Source organism: Gavia stellata, chromosome 3, assembly GCF_030936135.1.
Source record: "Gavia stellata isolate bGavSte3 chromosome 3, bGavSte3.hap2, whole genome shotgun sequence".
NCBI lineage: Eukaryota > Metazoa > Chordata > Aves > Gaviiformes > Gaviidae > Gavia > Gavia stellata.
Genome location: NC_082596.1, coordinates 22779176 through 22798783, shown reverse-complemented (window position 1 = coordinate 22798783; position 19608 = coordinate 22779176). Strand labels below are relative to the sequence as shown.

Here is a 19608-nt window from a genome sequence, read left to right as displayed (position 1 = left end):
CTATTAAACCAATTTGCTGAATAACCTGTAAAAAGAGACTGAAGGAAACTGACAACCAAAGAGAAAATAAATATGTGATGTTACTACAGCCTTGAAATTTAGTACAGCCTGATTCATCAACCTGCATTGTACTCTGGAACATCAAATCTAATGGACCCAAAACATCACACTTCACAAGTTTTGGTGCAGCAAGATTTTAGTAGGCTGAATAAAACCACAACCAGGAAATGTCTCGGTTAGATTCAGCCTCTGGCCACTGCAGAGGTTCACAGGTGGCAGGAGTTAATGAAAATTAATCAAAATGAAATAGTTTTAGCTTTTAAAACTATTGGTATTCTCAGCCAAAACAAGATATTTTGGAAAGGCTAAGGAATTCTGATCAGAGGCCCTTACATCTTAGTGTGAAAGAAATGATTTTCATATTAATTTTTATAGCAGATGATCTAAATGCTTTTAAAGTTCTGCTTAGTCTGCAATTTGTGATATAGCAGCTATTTGAAAGAATTTTAGTTCTGTGCCAAAAAAATCAAAATCATTAAAGATTCATCTCACCAATGGGTTCTGCAAAAGCTTTTCTTTCCTTTTTTAAAGAAAGTCATGAGTTAGACCAGATGAATTGGTTTCTGTTTAGAATTCTTTTACCAAAGCAGTTCCTCTTTTAAGACAGGTAATGCCTAGTCACTAGATAAAAATAATTATGAACAATTACAACACTCCATTTTAATTGGCATCTATGATAAAGCATTAGAATAATTTTGCTTGCTAGTTGTAAATAGATCTGTACAACATAAGGATTAACATAAAAAATTCCACAAACATTATCAATTTAAATAAACTCCTCAGACTAGGAAAGCCTTATTCATACAACAATGAGTACAAGACAAGGGGACTCAGAAAAAGAATAAGAAAAAGTCTAGAAAAATTTGGTGAGTTCCAAGTATTATCTAACTTTAATTCACTTTAAAATAAAGATACAAATAGCAAACAAACCCCAACAGAGTACTGATCAAAAGAGACAGATAGACAGAAATAGCAAACCATTCTGTAAAAAACCAGACTGATACCTTTTATTTCTCAGTGGAACATTGATTCAGGCTTATAAAACCAATGGAAAAGAAGATTTCCACTATTGTAAACTGTGTTACTATAGCTAGTTCTGCAGACACTTTATAATAATGTTCTATTTATGATTCTAGCTCTTCCATGCATCAAATGAATCACCAGACAACATCTGTTTTCAAAGAAAACCACTTGGCGCTTTCTTTCAGTAGCATGTAAACCGGGCATTGTATTTACCTCAAATATCTCATGTACCGGGTAGATACAATTACATCACAGTAATTTCCAGTGGTTTTCCATATATAAACTAACAAATTCTGTAGAATATGTGAATAGATATTTCAAAGTGCTGAGCTAAAATTATTCCCATTTATATTTTTATTCAGTTAAGTATATTCTCAAAAAAACCCAGTATTTTATGTTTTATTCTCATAACAGAAGGTCTTAAGAATATTGGAATTATTCCCTCAGAGAGTATTTAAAAAATTGTCTTTAATAATATAATTTGCACCTCTCAAGATTTATGTGAACAGCAACAGCAAATCAGCAAAAATGATTGATTTCTTGATAAATTGGCTATTAAACATGGCCATATCTAAGATGTATGTAGTTACATTTTCTGTCTTTAACAAGAAGATGTCAGAGTAAAGTTTGTGTCAATAAGAATAACATTTCCTGGATTAAAAAATATATTTGAAAGTATTGTCACAAAAATTGTATGGAACAATAGACTCTGCATTACTGTTGTATTTCTCATTTACTTTTCTTCTCCTGATTTTTCATTTCATGTTTAAATCTTAGATTCTAATCTTGTTTTCATAGCAGAAGCTGTGTTGTGTTTCTTTTTTGGTAGGGAACTTGTATTTTTCATGACATTTAGTAAGCCGGCCTTACTGATGGAGTACTTATACTGCCAATACCACTGTTTATTATATGATAGTCATTCAGAGTTTCATGTATGAGTGGATGCAGGACATAAGTCTGCCCTACAAAGGGGTTCTCTGTAAGGCTGATTTTGAAGAGGCTGAGAACAAGAAGAACAAATTTATGATATTTGTTATTCTGTTCCTGTTATTTCCTCTGCAAGCAATCCTTCTCTAGGATTGCCTGCACTCTGGAAGAAATCTGAATCCATTTCATGCAATTAAATGTCTCAGTCTGAGAAATACTTCTAATTTACTATCTGTTGTGTAGTTGTTAAGCTCTTCAGTGTATATGATTTTCACCTGGTGAATATGCTATAGCTAATAATGTTATAAAGTCCTTATTTAACAGGCAAAATAACATATCAAGACCAAAGTAATTACTGACGCATTTCAAATTAATTACAGAGTTAAAATGAATTTTTATTTAATTCACCTGCTAGCAGCTGAGCCCAGGGTTGCATATTTCACTGTAGCAGCTGGTGACATGACAGTACAAGCGTCTAGGAAAGCACTTTCTGCAGGAGATGCTTGGAATGCCATCTACTGTTGAAGAAGCAAAGAAAAAAAACCCAAAACCCCTAGCAAGAACTGCTTTTTTGGAGTAGTTTGTTCTAAAATAAAACTCTGCTTACATTGTTATGTCTGTACATTTATTACTTGTGAGGCCATTTTTTTTGCAGAATATCTAGAATATATTATGTAGAATTCAATTAATGTTATGAAAAAGGATTAAATGTTTTTTATTTCAGTATCCCAGCTTTTGTATCAGTTTTAAAACTAGGCTTTCTGCTTTGTTTTATGAGTTCCATAAGAATTTCAGTTAGTTGAAAACAGAATGAAAGATAAGTAAAAAATAGTAATCTTTCCAATATAGAATTAAAGGAAATTAAATTAGCATTAAATAAGGAAAGTTGCAATCCAGACACTGTAATAAATATCCCTTAAAATCCTTGTGATTAAAATTTTCATTTAAATGGAATGAAATATTAAGAGAAAGACCTTTCTCTGGAAAAAAAAAAAGACTTTTTTTTTTTTTTTAAGAAAAACAAGTGTACAACGACAACTAAAATGGTATTTGATTATCAGTTACTGAAGTTCACTCTGGTAAAATTGTGCATGGAGATTACAGATTTATTCAAGCTTGAGCAGTTTTGTAAACTTGTATGTTACATTGGGATATATTTATGTATGTGTTACTACTATCAATGATACTGGTGAATTCTACATTTTGGTCATGAAGAAGAACATATCATTCACAGTCATCACGTTATAGTCATCTTATTTTCCAGAAGTAAAGTATGGCTTTCTGTAATGCAGCTATTGTGGTATGTTTCACACATCCTGTAGGCAAGACTATAAAACATTTTTTTTTCTGTTACACAAAATATGAAAGATTACGGTGGTAGACCTAAGACCTAAGTGCTATTCCAGCACTCCTGCGGTGAAACTTTATTTTTTTAGAGTAACATGAGGTATAGGAGTAGAGTATTTGTCTTAAGGATTGTATTGGAGAAAAATTTTCTTTCCAATTGACTGTTTGTTACTGTTCTTAAAAATGTAGGAAAACAAACAAACAAAACCAAAACCTAGCTAAATTCAAACTAAAACCAGTAATAAAGTAAAAGATAATTAGATTTTTCTTCAGTTTTATTTAAAAATACATACATACAAATGAATTCTAGCTGTCAAAAATTAATCTTTGTTAGGAGATTGGGTTGTAGTAGTATGTGTAACTGAAACATTTTTCATCTCAAATCTCACCTGAGACTTGCTACGGGGCCCCCATAATTACACAGAATTGCATTTAGTAACAAATCTTACGTGAGAATTGGACAATTTTGCCTGTGTCCCTTCTTTGAAAATGAAAGTCCAGCATTTTTTTCTGATTTGACCCTTGCTATTCTAGGTTGAATATTTTTTTTCTCTTTAAATCACCTGCCTGAAATATCCACATATCTGCAGGATTTCTGAGAGTAACATTTATTAAATTGGAGAGAAAAAAATAAACCCAAATAAAATTGGTTTTTTTCCAATGAACTTAAATATACATGTTTTTAAAGCTTAACCAGCTGAAATTTTGTTAACGTAGTTTAGAATACCCTGAACATCCTGAGTGAAGACAGTTACTGGTTACGTAAAGGCCCTGAAGAAGCGTCAGGCTCCCATGTGAGGCTTTTCAGCCTGTATATCATACAAGCACTGAGATTAAAGAGAAGTCAGGGCTTTTCAGGTTGTGTGAGACAGACATTAGTGTGACCAAATACACTGCAGGACAGATGACAAATGATTAAACTATTGTCTTACAATGTAGCTTCTTAAAGATAAGAACATGGATATTTGTAGGAACACAGCCTTTTTTGTCTAGAACTGACAGAACAAACAGATTAAATTCAAGGAGGTATTTACCTGTATCTCATGTCTTTGAAATTGGATTTGGAAATTCATTCCAGTGAAGAATTATGCAATACTAACTGCTCTTTAAATGAGCCAATAGAAACTGAATAGTTAAACTTCTATTAAAGAAATATTTACTAAGGCTCAAGGACTCCTTAAAACTTGCTTGCTCTTTTTAACTGCTGCCCTTGACAGCCTTCATATGCATTGACTGGATCTTTTTTTGCTCTTACTGCATTTCTAACACAGTCTAATTTTTGGTTTTACATATTGCGAGTTAGCTGGTCTGATCTTGCAGCTATTATATATGGTGTCAGAGGTGAACGGCTAACAGGTGATGGATAATTTACCCAGAGAAGATCAGACTGGTGAAACTCCTAGTTCAAGCAAGTTGGTAATGTGACAACCTGAAAAAAAACTTCTGGAACTTTAAGATTGGAAGACACTTCTTCACTGAATATATTTTCTTTTGTAAATATTTTTTATACAGGATGAATAATGCTACTGTCTTCTAGCTATTTTTGTTGCCCCTCTTTGACAACTTTGCTTGATCCAAGACTTTCTATTAACTATTGCTTTGTAATTTTTGTTTTTCCTAGTTTTTGTACATGCCTCATTCCCTCAGCAGACAGAAGACACCCAAGTGGGAAGCAGCTGGCATATTCCACATGGCAACCAATTATAATGCTGACGGTTACAAATTCCCACTACTCTGTGATAACCAAAATAATCTTTTGTTTGCTAAATATAGGAAAAAGCCACAGTAGTCCATTTTAAACAATGTGGTAGGTTTGGACAAACACTAGATTTTTAACATTGACCTTTTAATATCACCTCCCTGGTTGAGGCCTCCTGCTTGTGATTTTGGATAACCTTCAAAAGAGAGCATTGATCCATGAATTAATTATTGGAACTGCGCATAACATAATGGCTAGCATTCAGTGCAGTACTTATTTATTATTACAATTGTACTACAGTCATTTTCTCATGTGCTGATTTATGATTTAGGCAGAGAAGGCTCCAGGGAGACCTTATAGCAGCCTTCCAGTACCTGAAGGGGGCCTACAAGGAAGCTGGAGAGGGACTTTTTACAAGGGCATGTGGTGATAGGACAAGGGGTAATGGCTTTAAACTGAAAGAGGGTAGATTTAGATTAGATATAAGGAAGAAATTCTTCACCATGAGGGTGGTGAGGCACTGGAACAGGTTGCCCAGAGAAGTTGTGGATGCCCCAACCCTGGGATTTGTTCAAGGTCAGGTTGGATGGGTCTTTGAGCAACCTAGTCTGGTGGAAGGTGTCCTTGTCTATGGCAGGGGGGTTGGAACTAGATGATCTTTAAGGTCCTTTCCAACCCAAACCATTCTATGATTTTATGATTTTACTATGAACACTGTAACAGAAAGGACAAAGTCTGACCAAGCTAGGAAATGTGTGAGAAGTGTGGGAGCTTTCATTTGTAGAACACAGTGTCTCTACGTCTTACTCCAGAAACAAATAATAGGAAACATTATTGCCCAGAAGAGTTCATATCCTAAGACAAGCAGAGTCTGATTTATTGTGCTGGTTCTGAAATAATCAAAACATACTGTCAGTCTCTTCAGTTTTAGAGTTGAAAGTACAGGGCTGTTAAGCACTATGTTTTCAGTTGCAGTGAACTACATTTTACTATGTATTTTCTAAAACCATTAGTGTCAAAATTCCACTTTGAGACTTGTTTGTCTGGAACCTGTGATGAAACCATCCTGTTTCTAATTATTATCTAAATGTCAGAGTAGTCTTAATATTACAGAATTTATCATGTTTATGAGTGATGTTCATCTGAGGTTCATGCAGGGAGCTCGTTCAGCCTAGACTATTGTTATACAGAAGAATGTATAGGTCTGTGCTTATCCATAAAGTGTGTATGGTGCTTTCTTCTTGTTTCTCTTGTATCTTTAACATCACTTCAGTTTGGACTTCAGGGATGTTTAACCTCTTCATCTTGGATTTAGATAGGTTTTAAATTTGTTCTGTGTTACAGGTATTGTTTCTAGCCTAAGTACACAACTTCTCCACCTGCTTGTTCATGAATATCAAATGTCCAATTACCTCTCAGCTACTGATCTTGGAGGTGTTTTTGTGGAAACTGACGATACTTTTGTTACAAACAGGTCAAAATTAGTCAGGAAAATCACCTACACACTTCTTCAGGAAAATCTTTCCTTTGAAAAGACATTACTTTATTGTCCAAATTATGATCCTTCTTAATTCAACTACCTATACTCCCTAAATTAATAAAAAACTTGGAGCAGTAATGTAAAATAAAGACTTTAATTTTGATCAAAAATAATTAAGCTGAATGTTGTAAGGCTAATGTTCTTATAGCGTCAATAGGATAATCAATGCAGAGAATCAATTCAGTTATGTAAATATTTTCCAGTTATCCAGTTGACATGGCATTTATACTTAACCTCCTTAACTCTCTTTTCTTGGAGTTAAACATACTTACATAATTTAACTTAGTTAATCCATAGAGGTGCCCTCTTCCAAGGAAATATCTGATTTTACACATACTTGACTGTGTGACTGTGTTAACTCCACTGTTTTGCCAAGAGTGGGTGCAGGCAAAGTTATATATCGTGTATGTGTCATATATCTTGACTTTGGATGTGTGAGCAGATAGTCACTGCATACTAATCCTTTTTTTAAGTTTGCCACTTGGTGCAGGGCATATCATTGGGATACTGTTACTGAGATTTAGAAAAAGAAAAGAAAGAGTCAGTAGCAGGCAATCTAGGAAAATGGATCAATGGACCTTGCACTCTAAGACAGGTGGTGGAAACCTCTGAATGTGGCTGGAACTGATAAACTTTCCCCTTTTTCAGCACAATCCCTAGTTAGACCAAGGGAATGGCATCCCCATGTTACTGGCCTGTAACATTTTTAAATGAAAGTGACATAGAGCATTATATGCTTTATGCTCAACTCAGTGTTTCTAGGAGACATTAGGTACACCCAGACTATTCCTGCAGGTCAGATCTCCTTGTGCTTGTCGTTCCGTGGATGGCAAAGTTGTGAATCATGAGAGCACATTTGGGTTTGAGATAGACGTTAAGATGTTTATTCCTGCCAAGGGGGGCTGATTCAGAAATCTGAACTTCCCCAAAATTCACTGGAGAAGAACTGGATACCTGTTTCATTTCAGATATCTAGGAGGTGTAGAGTGTGTTTTTACAGGTCATTTTCATGGATTTAGGCACTTGAATTCTACCCACATTTTTGTGGCTATGTATCCAAGTATATAAAAGTAGACAAGAGGTCTGATAACAGAGTTCTTGTTGGTTTACCTGTGACCAACGCATCTTTTGGGAAGAATGCCTTATGGTTTTGGCATAGTAGATTTTAGAGAGAAGCTTTTACTGATGGCAGTAGATTTAAGAATAGAAAAGTATTAGGAGTTTAAAGGACTAAGAACATTTTTTATGTTAATGATGTTTTCACTACCTTTTCTCCTGCTTCCGTTTTTCTTGTTCTCTTCCCTCTTCTTTCTGTTCTGTTCTCCTATTCATTCTCTGTGCCAGTGGGACTAGCCATAATCTTTGAGGAAATTCTAGTACACGGAGAGGATCTAACATCAAAAAGTGTTCACTGAGACTTGAGATCTAACTTAATGATGCTAGCTCCTGGAAAAGATCAAAGGGGTCTGGCACTTGCACTGTGTAGGCTTGCAGAGGAACACAAGAGGAATGGTGCTATGAATGTTTCAAAGGGCAGAGGTTCTTATGATAAAGTACAAGGAGCAAAAATTCTTTATGGTTGACAAGTAGAAAGATCCTGGCTTGTTTTCAAGTGAAGCAGTATATGGAGTTATGATCTGTGCAAAAAAAATGTGATAAAAGCTTCAAACTCTTCTAACATTTTAGAATTAATTTGGTGCTTGTGCAAAGTGTCGAGTGAATTCCTGTAAAGACAGAAATATTCAAAACTGAAAATGTGTGGTAAAGTATTTAATATTTGGCACTGTTAGAATACATTGTCCCAGTCACTGTTGATCAAACACATTATCTGCATCATGTTGATTTTAGTAAACGGATATCAACTGGAAATTGTTTCTAGTGAATGACTAGAACTGCCATTGTTCTTGGCAGAGTTTTGAAAGGATAAAATGGAAAATGTGTGGGGAGGTAAAATGAAGACAGGTGGTATGGAAGAAGCAGAATGCAGTCATACTGCTTGGGGTTTTTCTGTTGGTCTGTTGAGTAAATGGAGGTTTGGAGTTTTTTTGACCTGTTAATTCACTTTTAAGTAATTAGTAGTTGCTGATTTTTGAAAAGAGGGCAGAAAGCAATGCATATATATAGGAGCACACGATCTAGTAAACCACAAAGCAGTTCTTGTAACCAAAGGAAATAAAACTGTATGTGTGTATGTAGACAGGGTTTAAGAACGCGGAGTCTCTTCAGTCCTTTTCTGTCTAGAAAAAGCTATTTAAACCACAGCAGTGTTAAAAACACATTCTGTATATTTCATCTAATATGTCATTATTTCTACCAGTTACCACAACTTCTACTCCTAATTTCATCTGATTGAAGAGTCTTTTGGAAAGAGAGTAGCAGGCATTAGCCTGTGGTTTGCTGATTTAGATCCAGAATCTCTATCTATTTTCTGACCTTGAAAGATAAATAACTGTGCTGTACACCTGAAGGGTCCAGGCCTGTTGATCCACAACGTCAATATTAGTTTAATTTCATATGGTAGAATCTATTTTTTTCCAATAGATTTTTTCATAATTTCTTTTCAAATTGTAGCTTGCCCTCCATAGTTGTTATAAAGTCAAGGAAGATCGTTGCCTAATCCAGGGACTAAAGGATGTGTGGAGAGTGCTCAAGGAATGCGTCACAGTTATATAATAATGGAAACTGTTGCCCTCACATAACTGCAGTGTTGGAAAATGTATAGTGGATGAGACATAGAATTGTAGGAGGAGAAAAGATTATTTCATAGGAGATATATTTTGAATTGTGGGGTCAAATTATATCCTGACTTAGAACAGAGCAGTCCTATAAAATGCTGGGAAAATTATTTTAAATGTGGATTTTCAAAGTGTCTTCTAATGGGCAATGTTTTTTATTTAATGGTGCTAAACTAAAAACCTGACTGTAAGATTTTAAAAAATACCAGGGGTTTGCAGCTGCAATTGAAGTCACCAAACATATACTGTTATGTTAAAATGCTAGATCCTCTTGAAAAAAACATACCAAAGATTTCAAACTGCACACTCAGAATTAGTGTGCGCTATTGCAATTTTGATCTTGCTCTATTTTGATCTCAGTTCCACATGTTGAAAAAATTGGCCATGGTCACTATCCAAAGGAAAGATGTTGATTGTAATCTGATTATATGAAGCACTCAGATTTCCTTTCTTTAGTTCAATAGAAAAAATGACAATGAAGTAATGACTTAAAAGTGTCCAGTAAATATGTCTGGGAGTCATGTACTGAGAGGAATATAAGGAACCATGGATTAGCTGCATATTCAGTTTTCTTAGTCCAGTTGCTACGAGGGTGATATTTACACTGTCTAGCTCTAGGCATGTGACTTAGAAGCTCTGAATCATTGTCTGGGAGTGTTTCCTTCTCACAGTTGACCTCACAAAGCTTTTAGGCTCTTAATGTTGGGGGATCTGAATTAAATGTCCTAAGCTGTCTCGCGAAAAAAGTATGGACATGCTTCGATTCCCTGCTTCTGCCACTCCACTCCCTTTGAATTTCCTGTGTCAAAAAACTACTATGGAATTTCTTGGTTAAAGATAATATGATTAAGATGCATGGTAGAGCAGAATTGCGACTGCATCAGAAATTTTTATTTTCATATTTCTTAACTTTGGAGTGTATCTGCTTATTTTTTTTTTTGGTACTGGAACATTTCTTTGTATATAAATGTCTAAAGTGCTGAAGAGGCAAAACTGTGCTGTGTGTTCAGCTTTCCCTTTCCGTAGTTAACGTTGGAAAATTTTTAGTGTGTCTTAGTGTCCACTTATTTAGTTTTTGTGTAGTCACTGAACCCTGTTTATAGAGGTATTCACTGTGATATCGTATGGAGGAGGAGATGTGGATCTATTTTGGTGAGCTTTCATTTTCTCTCCAATGTTAAGCATCTGCTTAAATTGGGAGCCTGCACTCCCTGTTTAGTTAGGTAAAAGAGTATTCTCCATAGAGGCATGCATTCATTCATTTAGGAAACTTTTTGGGTTTTTTGAACATATAGGGAAGATAGATCCTAACTTGATATTTAAGACACATATCTGCAATTAGAGGGTGTAAATGTTCCTGTGAGTATATGTCTCCATTCTTGGGTTTGGTGGAGAGGAATTGCATAAAACATTGGCTTGCTCACTCAAATTAAAGCATGTATTTCACATAGAATATTTTGCTAAGGACAATGGACAAATTTTAATCAGTACTATACAGACACAGTATATGTATTATCTATTTTTTTTTAGCAAGGCCTAGTAAATTTTACTCAGAGTAAAATTCCTTATCTTTCCTTCTGTAGTTTTTAGTGTTACATTGTCTGCAGACCCTGACATCACTGTAGTTTAATAAATATAGTGCAGATTTTCCTTTAATCTATTAGTTCAGGATATTGCATTTTAAATGACATGTTACGCATTATAAATTCACCTTGAATTATGATAGATAATTTGGTTGTAAATAAAAATTAAAAAAAATAGATTATAGTTAACATAATCAAAGCACCTTCCTTTGCATTTATAGCTGAAAGTATTGTTGGAAATGTTTTGACATGATATTCTGTCCAAAGAATTGGAAGCCAGTTATAGAACATTACCTATTTCATTTTGTAACTAGAAGTTTTAGATACTTGGCATTCCCCATTTTTAATCTTAAATGGAAATAAGCACAGAATACAACCTAATAGAAATATACAACAAATATTAAATTAATTCCTTTTACCTTAAAGTAAGAACTTCCTCCTGCCCATGTGATACAGATTATAGAACTTCAGGGTAGTTGTTTTACAACATGTTGCACTCAGTTGTGCAAACTTATCTTTTTAGGGTCAAAGAAGAGCAAAAACCACAGCTGACACAGTAAGTAAAATATCTTAAAAATGCAGTAGGCTTGACTTTTCTACCTTTGCCATGTTCTGCTTTCTGCACCTTTGATGGTATTAGCTTTCACTAATACCTGATAGGCTGCAGGTAGTTTGTCATCTGCTTCCTGACTGGCTTGTAAGAGAGCTGCTTGCAGCTTCTTACTTCATCCACTTGTTAGCTGGATGTAGGTTCTTGCTGCCTGCTTGTGAACTGGTGAACTGTAAAACTTTATTTCCCTTACATCCTTAGTGGCTGACTTAGTATTGCAGCTAACATTCCCATTGGCTCTAGCTTTTCCGCCTGTATATTTCTATTAACATTGGATAAGAAAACATTTAAACTAGTGTGGTTTTATTGGTTATTCAGTCACATTATTTGCTTATTTAAACAGGTGGTTTCCCTTTAGTGGGATCACTGAGCTGGTAAATAACGTTCTTCAACCACAGCAAAAACAGCAAAATGAAAAGGAGCCCCAGACGTAAGTAAGCTGCTCTCTGTAGACTAAGTAATGTCTGTATAGCATTAAAACATACTGCAGAGTATGTTTAAGGTAATTGCCCATTTAGAACATCCTGCTGAGGGCATTTTACAGGCTGACATCGTTTGCTTTCTGACCCCTCATTTGTAAAGGGAAAACTGAAAATCAGGTTGTACTGTCCTTATCAGTAACTTAAGTGATTACATTAAAATACAATCTGAGGCGTTACTACTGCTCTGTTTGCCTTTTTCTGCATTTGTCTTTTTCTACAAATGCTCCATACGTGAAAATCCCAGTGAAGTAATGAGTTTTCTGTGCATGAAGAGCTGGAATGATAAAACATGTAGTATTATATATAGCATGTCTATGCACATGCATGGTATTTGTGATATTGGTCATGCATAGAATGCTATACTAATCTACATAATATGTATGAAGAGCTTTCTAGGGACCAGGAAAATGTCATTTCATTTTTTTTCATGCTTCTAAAATATCTGTAAAGTTTCAAAACTTTAGCAGATATAGGTGAAATCTTGGTTCTGTCAAAGCTGAGGGAATTTTTACTTCGATGGGGCCAGTATTTCATCCATGGACTCAGTGCTAAGCCAGTATGACAACCATATGAAAAATTTTATTTTTCTTGCTATCTGAATATTTTAAGATTTAACAGAAACTGGCAAAGCTAGGACACTCGGTCTTAGAGTAGAACATAAAGCATGGAGCTGAAAATATTCTTTTCATAGTGAGAAACTAAAAAATATTTATTATTTCAAATTTTCAAATTCTTAAATTGTGACTTCTGATATTATTTGAGCTTTAAACAGTTAAGTTGCTGTCTTTTCTTTCTTCTAAAAGGGAATGCTTTGTAAGTTCACATGATAAAAGAAATGTTTGCTTTTGAACCCATGCATAACTGGTTTAAAACATGCATATTATTTGTTGCTAATTATTTTCCAGGCAGAATCAGTTTTAGTTTATTTTAAAATATGTATATTTAAGTGGTGTTTCATACTTGCAGGCCATGAAAGCTGTGAATTATTTTTTGAGAATACACAGTGAGAAATTTTCACAAAATTAAATGGAGAAATAGGCCATAAAATTGATATTCTGTAAAGCAATGTATTATTCTGAGTTCTGTTTCTGATATCCTCACTTGAGTTCTTATAAAATTGCCTATAATATTAATAGTGGAGTTTTTCTTTATTGGTTATTGTTAGATACTGCCAATATTACATTTTGTTCACAACGCCTCAGTACCTCCTTAATGCAGCAAAGTTTGTTCTGCTTACCAATGATGTACATATGAAGCATATGGCTTTGAAGAAACTGAAAATACTATATACTCAGTGTAAACAGTTGAGTTATAGTTGCCAAAAAGTATTTATAAATGGTTACTATTACTACGGAAGAATTTTTTTGACCAGTGATCTCTTCGGCAACCAGTTTTGTTCAGTGTTTTTATTAAATGATTAAGAAATGAATTAAGTTGTATACTCATTGAATTTAGAGATAGCACAAGGCTGGGCGAAGTGTAACATCTAATAGCAGGATTATATTCTGAAATTATCCTGAAAAATCCAAGCTGTGGTTATGATGCCATTCAAAAGAACAAATGCAAGGTGGTGTAGTTATGTAGGGATAGTTTATGTGGTTTACATAGGATAGAGAAAAATGGTGTAGGTAGAAGCTCTTTGGCAGAGGATATGGGAGCCATAATAGTATGTAAGTTGAGCAGGAGCCAGTATTGTGAAAGAGACAAATATCATACTGGAATGTATAGACACTAGCCTGGAAGTGCTGTGAAGAAATTTTCACTCTGCTAAGCTTTGGTAAGGTCTCACCTGGAACAGCATGCCCTTTTTTGGACACCATCTTTCAAAAATGATGTGGAGCAGTTGGAATTCAGTGGAGAGTAATAAGAATGAATAATCAGCTGTCTAAGAAATATGGCATGTATAAGAAAAGATTGAAACATATGAGGTGATTTAGCCTCCTGAAGAGAAAATCCCAGGGGATGGAGGAGATGGATAAATCTTTAATTATGCAGAAAGTTGCTGAAAAATGGAAGGAAATAATCTCTTCTCTATGCTTCTGGTGGTGAAGCAGAAAGGAGTAAACTTAAGTTGCATCAGGGAGGATTCAGCTTTGTAAAGAAAACTTAAAATGCTTGCATTGTTTGCCTAGGGCTTGTGTGGAAACTGTGTCACTGAAAATCTTAAGGAGTGAGTTTGGCAAATGTCTGCTAGCAGAGACACAAGTGTAGCTGGGACAAGAGAATGGACTAAGTGACTTTTTAAAGTGTCTTCCAGCACTGTTTATTTGTGATAATTTCATTAATTTATTAATTAATATGATTTATTTTTGTGATTATTGTAAACTCTCAGGGAGAAAAAAGAACAGAAATACTAATGGTGCAACTTCCTTATTTAATTTATTTTTCTGACTTTAATGGCTTGCAGAGGACAGTTGTACCTAGGAACATTGTGCGATACTCAGGAGCAGCATGGAACTCTTTATGTTTGAAGAAATTTTTACCACTATCCATACATATTGGGGCTATTTTCACTTGAAATCACTGTCAGTATCTGAGTCTGTAACGGATTTCAAGATACGTCTGGCTGTCTAACTTTGCTTATGAAAAAACTTATTTACAGTTAATCTGGGGAGGATGAAATGTGATGGGAGAAGGCAGAAAAGGAATCATAGTAGTGGCTGAAGACATAAGGTATCATGTTACAAATTTCAGTTTTGCTCTGGTGAAAATATTTTTGAGAAAGGTTGACCATGTGTCCTTATGGGCTGAGGCAGGATTATCCTGACACTCTTGGACATGAATTCTGTACCACAGAATCACAGAATGGTTGAGGTTGGAAGGGACCTCTGGAGGTCCTCTTGTTCAACCCCCCCTGCTCGAGCTGGGTCACCTAGAGCCAGCTGTCCAGGACCATGTCCAGATGGCTTCTGAATATCTCCAGGGATGGAGACTCTAGAACGTCTCTGGGCTAGAGATACACATGCTAGTGCTTGGTCACCCCTACACCTGATGTTCAGACAGAACCTCCTGTGTTTCAGTTTGTGCCCATTGCCTCTGATCCTGTCACTGGACACCACTGAAAAGAGCCTGGTTCTGTCCTCTTTGCACCCTCCCTTCTGGTATTTGTATAGATTGATAAAATTCCCCCCTGAACTTTTTCTTTAGGTTAAACAGTCCCAGTTTTCTCAGCCTGTCCTCATACGAGAGATGCTCCAGCCCCTTAATAATCTTTGTGGCCTTTTGCTGGACTCTCTGTAGTATGTCCATGTGTATCTTGAACTGGGAAGACCAGAACTAGACACAGTACTCCAGGTGTGGCCTCACCATGCTGAATAGAGGGGAAGGATCACCTCCCTTGATCTGCTGGCAACGCTCTTCCTAATGCATCCTAGATACCATTCCTGTTCTTTGTCGCAAGAGCACCTTGCTAGCTCATGTTCAACTACCAGAACTGTAAGAGGTCTATCATTGACTCTGGCTGCACGAATGGCAGGAAAGGCTCAATTCCTTTGATAATTATGAGGACATTATTAATAAACAGTAGGCAAAATACAGTCAGCATCAAAAGCCATTAAGCATAATGCCTTTTGTATCTAAATTACTTAAAAATAAATATATTAAAATATTTAATTGCCTTTTTGTACATTCACTAGACTAGTTCTGGGGGAGATAAAAAATGTACATTGTTTAGCACAACATGGAGGATTTTTTTTCTGCTAAAAATGGCTTGTTAATAAATATATATTTTAATGTTTTTCTGGAAGTTATGTTGTCACTATGGGGAAATGAAGATTGAAAATTACTGTAAAATGATAGTTACTAAAACCTTTTCTTGCATATTTTTCTGTAAACTAAATTAATTTTTCTATTGGTAGAGCAGTCCAGCAAACCAGTAAAATACCTTCTCCTGTAGTCTTGAGGAGATAGATTTTTTTTTTTTTTTTTTTAAATTAAGTCCCATAAACAACTGTAAGTGAAAGAAATTATCCATCAAGAATGCTTGGTTTTTACATTTTAATTCCTTTGCTAGCAGAAATGTCGAGTAATACCAAATTTTCACGATATATACTCATTCTCAGTGATTACACAACATAGTTTTGTTAACATGCCCTGTCCTGTTGATATAAAATAGAACAGAATATTTTCAGTTGGAAGGGACCTATAACAATCATCTAGTCCAACTGCCTGACCACTTCAGGGCTCATCAAAAGTTAAAGCATGTTATTAAGTGCCTTGTCCAAATGCCTCTTAAACACTGACAGGCTCGTGGTGTTGACCACCTCTCTAGGAAGCCTGTTCCAGTGTTTGACCACCCTCTTGGTAAAGAAATGCTTCCTAATGTCCAGTGTGAACCTCCCCTGGCACAGCTTTGAACCATTCCCATGCGTCCTATTCCTGGATACCCAGGCGAAGAGATCAGAACCTTGGTGGCTCTAGACATAATGGAAATTTTTTCAGTATATGAATGTGCATACTGTGAAGAACAGGTACTGTATTTATAAAGAAGACAGTGTCATTATTCCACATCTTCTTTAAGACACTGTTGCATAAAGTTGTACAAAGGAGCATAAGATGCAATACATACAACATTTTTTTGGTTTATGATGCAAATTCAGTCTTACCAGTTCCCAAATTCAGCATTTGACAAGTAGGCTTTCTTAGGTTAGATATACTATTAGTTTCTTCATAAAATTAGAAATGTCCAGTAATGAAATATTACTTGATATTTTAGTCAGTGTCTGAATTAAAGCAATCTTTGAAATAGACTCTTTAATGATATAAATAATTAAAATAGATTGGCATTTCTCAAATACTTACCATTAGTCAATGGATCATTATTTTTGTATTCTAAATTTACTGTGTAAACAATATGTCTGTAAACAACTAGGTAGCTTTGAATTTCTTCAGATTATCTACCCCAGGTCTGATAGCAAGCCCACATAAACAACTGTTTTATTAAATTTACACTGTATACAGTCAGCGGGTTTTGTTCGCAGTCTGAGTAGTTCCTTTTCAGTATGGTTTTTAATAGAACCTGTTGAAAATAACACGCTCCACTTGAAGGAATACTTTTCTTAAAGAGAAAAATATGTCTCTGCAGCCAATACACTTGTGAAATTGGAGTAATGAGAAATCTAGCACTCTACTGTGTTTATTTTCTTAGGCAGTGAGATGGAAAGAAAATGGAGAGTAAATGAGCTAAAAATAAAATTATAATTTGCAGTATAAAAAAGAAACAGGGAGATTGTAGATGTCTGAAGAAGGTATTTTGTGGATTTATATTTGAGTTTAACTATAAAACTGTTTTTGTCTCCATAATAAAGTAAATATGAGGTACCTAAACAACTTCTGTTGTGTGATACTGATGATGAGTCTTACTTTTATGAGACTTTTAAATTTACCATTTGCATTGTAAGATTATGGTTGCCTGACTTGTAAAGATGCCCTAGAATTTTTTCAGATTTTTTCCTCATAGTATTTAATACAAGAAAGACTTATTTATGTTGGTTCGATTGTTCACAATGTTAGTGAGGCTACGATAGTAGTCATGAATGTGGTGGATGTCAGTTTTATCAGAAGGCAAACACAAACACGTTGGGGACAGGTTAATATAGTAATCATAAGAAATATATTCCTACACTTAACTTGGAATCCAACTGATCTACTTTAATCCTAAAATATACACAGTTTTGTAATTCTGCAGATGAACCCACAGAACATGATAGTTAATAGATTTCACATCAAAAAAAATACTCGGGGACAATGTGAGGAAGCTATTGTTTAAGAAAATGTCTATTTGTGCAAGAAAAAAGTAATCTTTAAACAGAAATCAGGTAGTATGGTATAATGAGGAACTCCTTGAGGATCTGGAGTTAAAAAACAGACTTGCAAGTAGAAAGAGAAGAACACAATCAAAAAAACTTAGCTGGCCAGCAGTTAACATTATGGGCAAGGAAAAGGCGAAAAAAGCCTCCCAAACTGACATAATCCAAGTGTATATACTTTACTCAAATAAGAAATTTGTTAAAATAGTAATAAAGAAAAATAATTCCACTTATTTATAAGGTAGGGCTGAAATGGAGCTATATCTGAATTATTTAGTGCACTAAAATCTCTAGATATTTTGTGTTATGCAATGTAATAAGAAGTAAAAAAAAAATATTGGTATAACTGAAGAACAGAATGTTTCCATATATATACTTACAGGTGTAAATAAATCCATTGCTATCTAGACAACACAGGCTTCAATATTTTGTAACATAATTATAGCAGCTCCTAAAAGCTTGATGTGAGAGCATTTTCTCTCTGTTATAATTTTTGAAATTTCTCAGAGTTTGTGGATGTCACAGGCTGTGGTGTTACTAATATGCTGACAACATCCTGCTTTGAACTGCTTCCCAAAATAAATGGACAGTACCCCTAGAGGGATGACAGGTTGTCTGAATGAGATAAGCAAATAGATTTAGAAAAAGCTGGCATAAGCTTAACTTAAACAAGACGGAAGTGATACTCTTACTCTAATAGGAAAGCACGTTAAGCATGGAGCTGAATCAGTGACCTCAGTCTCCAATGGAATCTGCCTTCATGACAGTGGCAAAAGGGGTTCTTGGAAGACATAGAGGCTATCCACTCTTTTTGGCATTGACCGTAACTGTAATGGATATCTTATTTTTTTTTTTCCCCAAGAAGAGTTGTGATTTCATTCTGTGAAGAACTGATGATAAAGGTCATGCATCAGGTTCAATTTGTATGATGTTTATCAAATCTTGTCTTAGGAAGGTCAAAACTTCTAGAGAGGATCCTATCACAGCTGCTGCACTCTGCTGGCTATGCATTATTCTTAATAATTTAAAGTCTTGCTCCTTAAAATGACAGGACAAACTATATTTTGTGAGTAAAAGTGATGTGAACCTTATTTTACTTGCAATGTTACTAGTTCCAAGACTTCTATTTTTATGAGAAATTATTCCAAAAAATGGAACAAGATGTTTTTGACTTGCCAGATAAAATTTGAACTTTGCTTTCCCTGATGTTCGCGATCATTTTAAACTGCAAATGATCATTTGCGCGCGTATCAACATGTGCTTATTCGGTATAGTTCCTATGCTGTCTCTGGTGCTAAGTGAGCAACTTCCCTCATGCTCCTATGTCTGAAAGGTGTGAATATCCATTACATACATTCTTGTTTCCCTCCTCTAACATGCTTCTACTTTCCCATGCAATTTTCAGTCCATTACAGACACCTGCTCCTTTATTTCCTTTTTTGTATCTGCCAGGGACTAAGCTGGTAAAAGACTGGCTATTTTTGCTGAGGCAAGCTGACTAAACCTTGCTGGAAATATTAAAAAAAGCTTCAACTTTTACAGAGGGCAGACTCACCTTCAGGGTAGAGCATATATGGAAATGTAGGTAATTATTAATTGTTGAAAATACAGATTTACACTGTAGAGACACCTGGATTTTTATTTAGAGGTCAACTGTTCAGTGCACCCATAGCTGCTGCTATGTATAGAGTATTTTTGATGGATTATGTCTCAATTTTTAACCATTCATGGCATATATCTTTTATTAATGTCAGTTTTGAGGAAAATCCAAGGTTGCAGAAGTAACTTTTAATAA

General features: G+C 35.0%; 1 protein-coding gene across 25 annotated transcripts in view; it reads left to right on the top strand.

Annotated features, from left to right (window-relative positions):
• The window catches only part of RIMS2 (regulating synaptic membrane exocytosis 2), a 488690-nt gene that overhangs the window by 51676 nt on the left and 417406 nt on the right, over positions 1 to 19608 (top strand). For 8 of the 25 annotated variants that reach the window (XM_059815833.1, XM_059815836.1, XM_059815826.1 and 5 more), the window contains exons 2-3: positions 11438 to 11470; positions 11868 to 11954. The exons of the other annotated variants lie outside the window; for them this stretch is intronic. In XM_059815833.1, coding sequence (XP_059671816.1) covers positions 11438 to 11470; positions 11868 to 11954 — 120 coding nt within the window. The remainder of the gene's footprint in view (positions 1 to 11437; positions 11471 to 11867; positions 11955 to 19608) is intronic. 25 annotated transcript variants of the gene reach the window in all.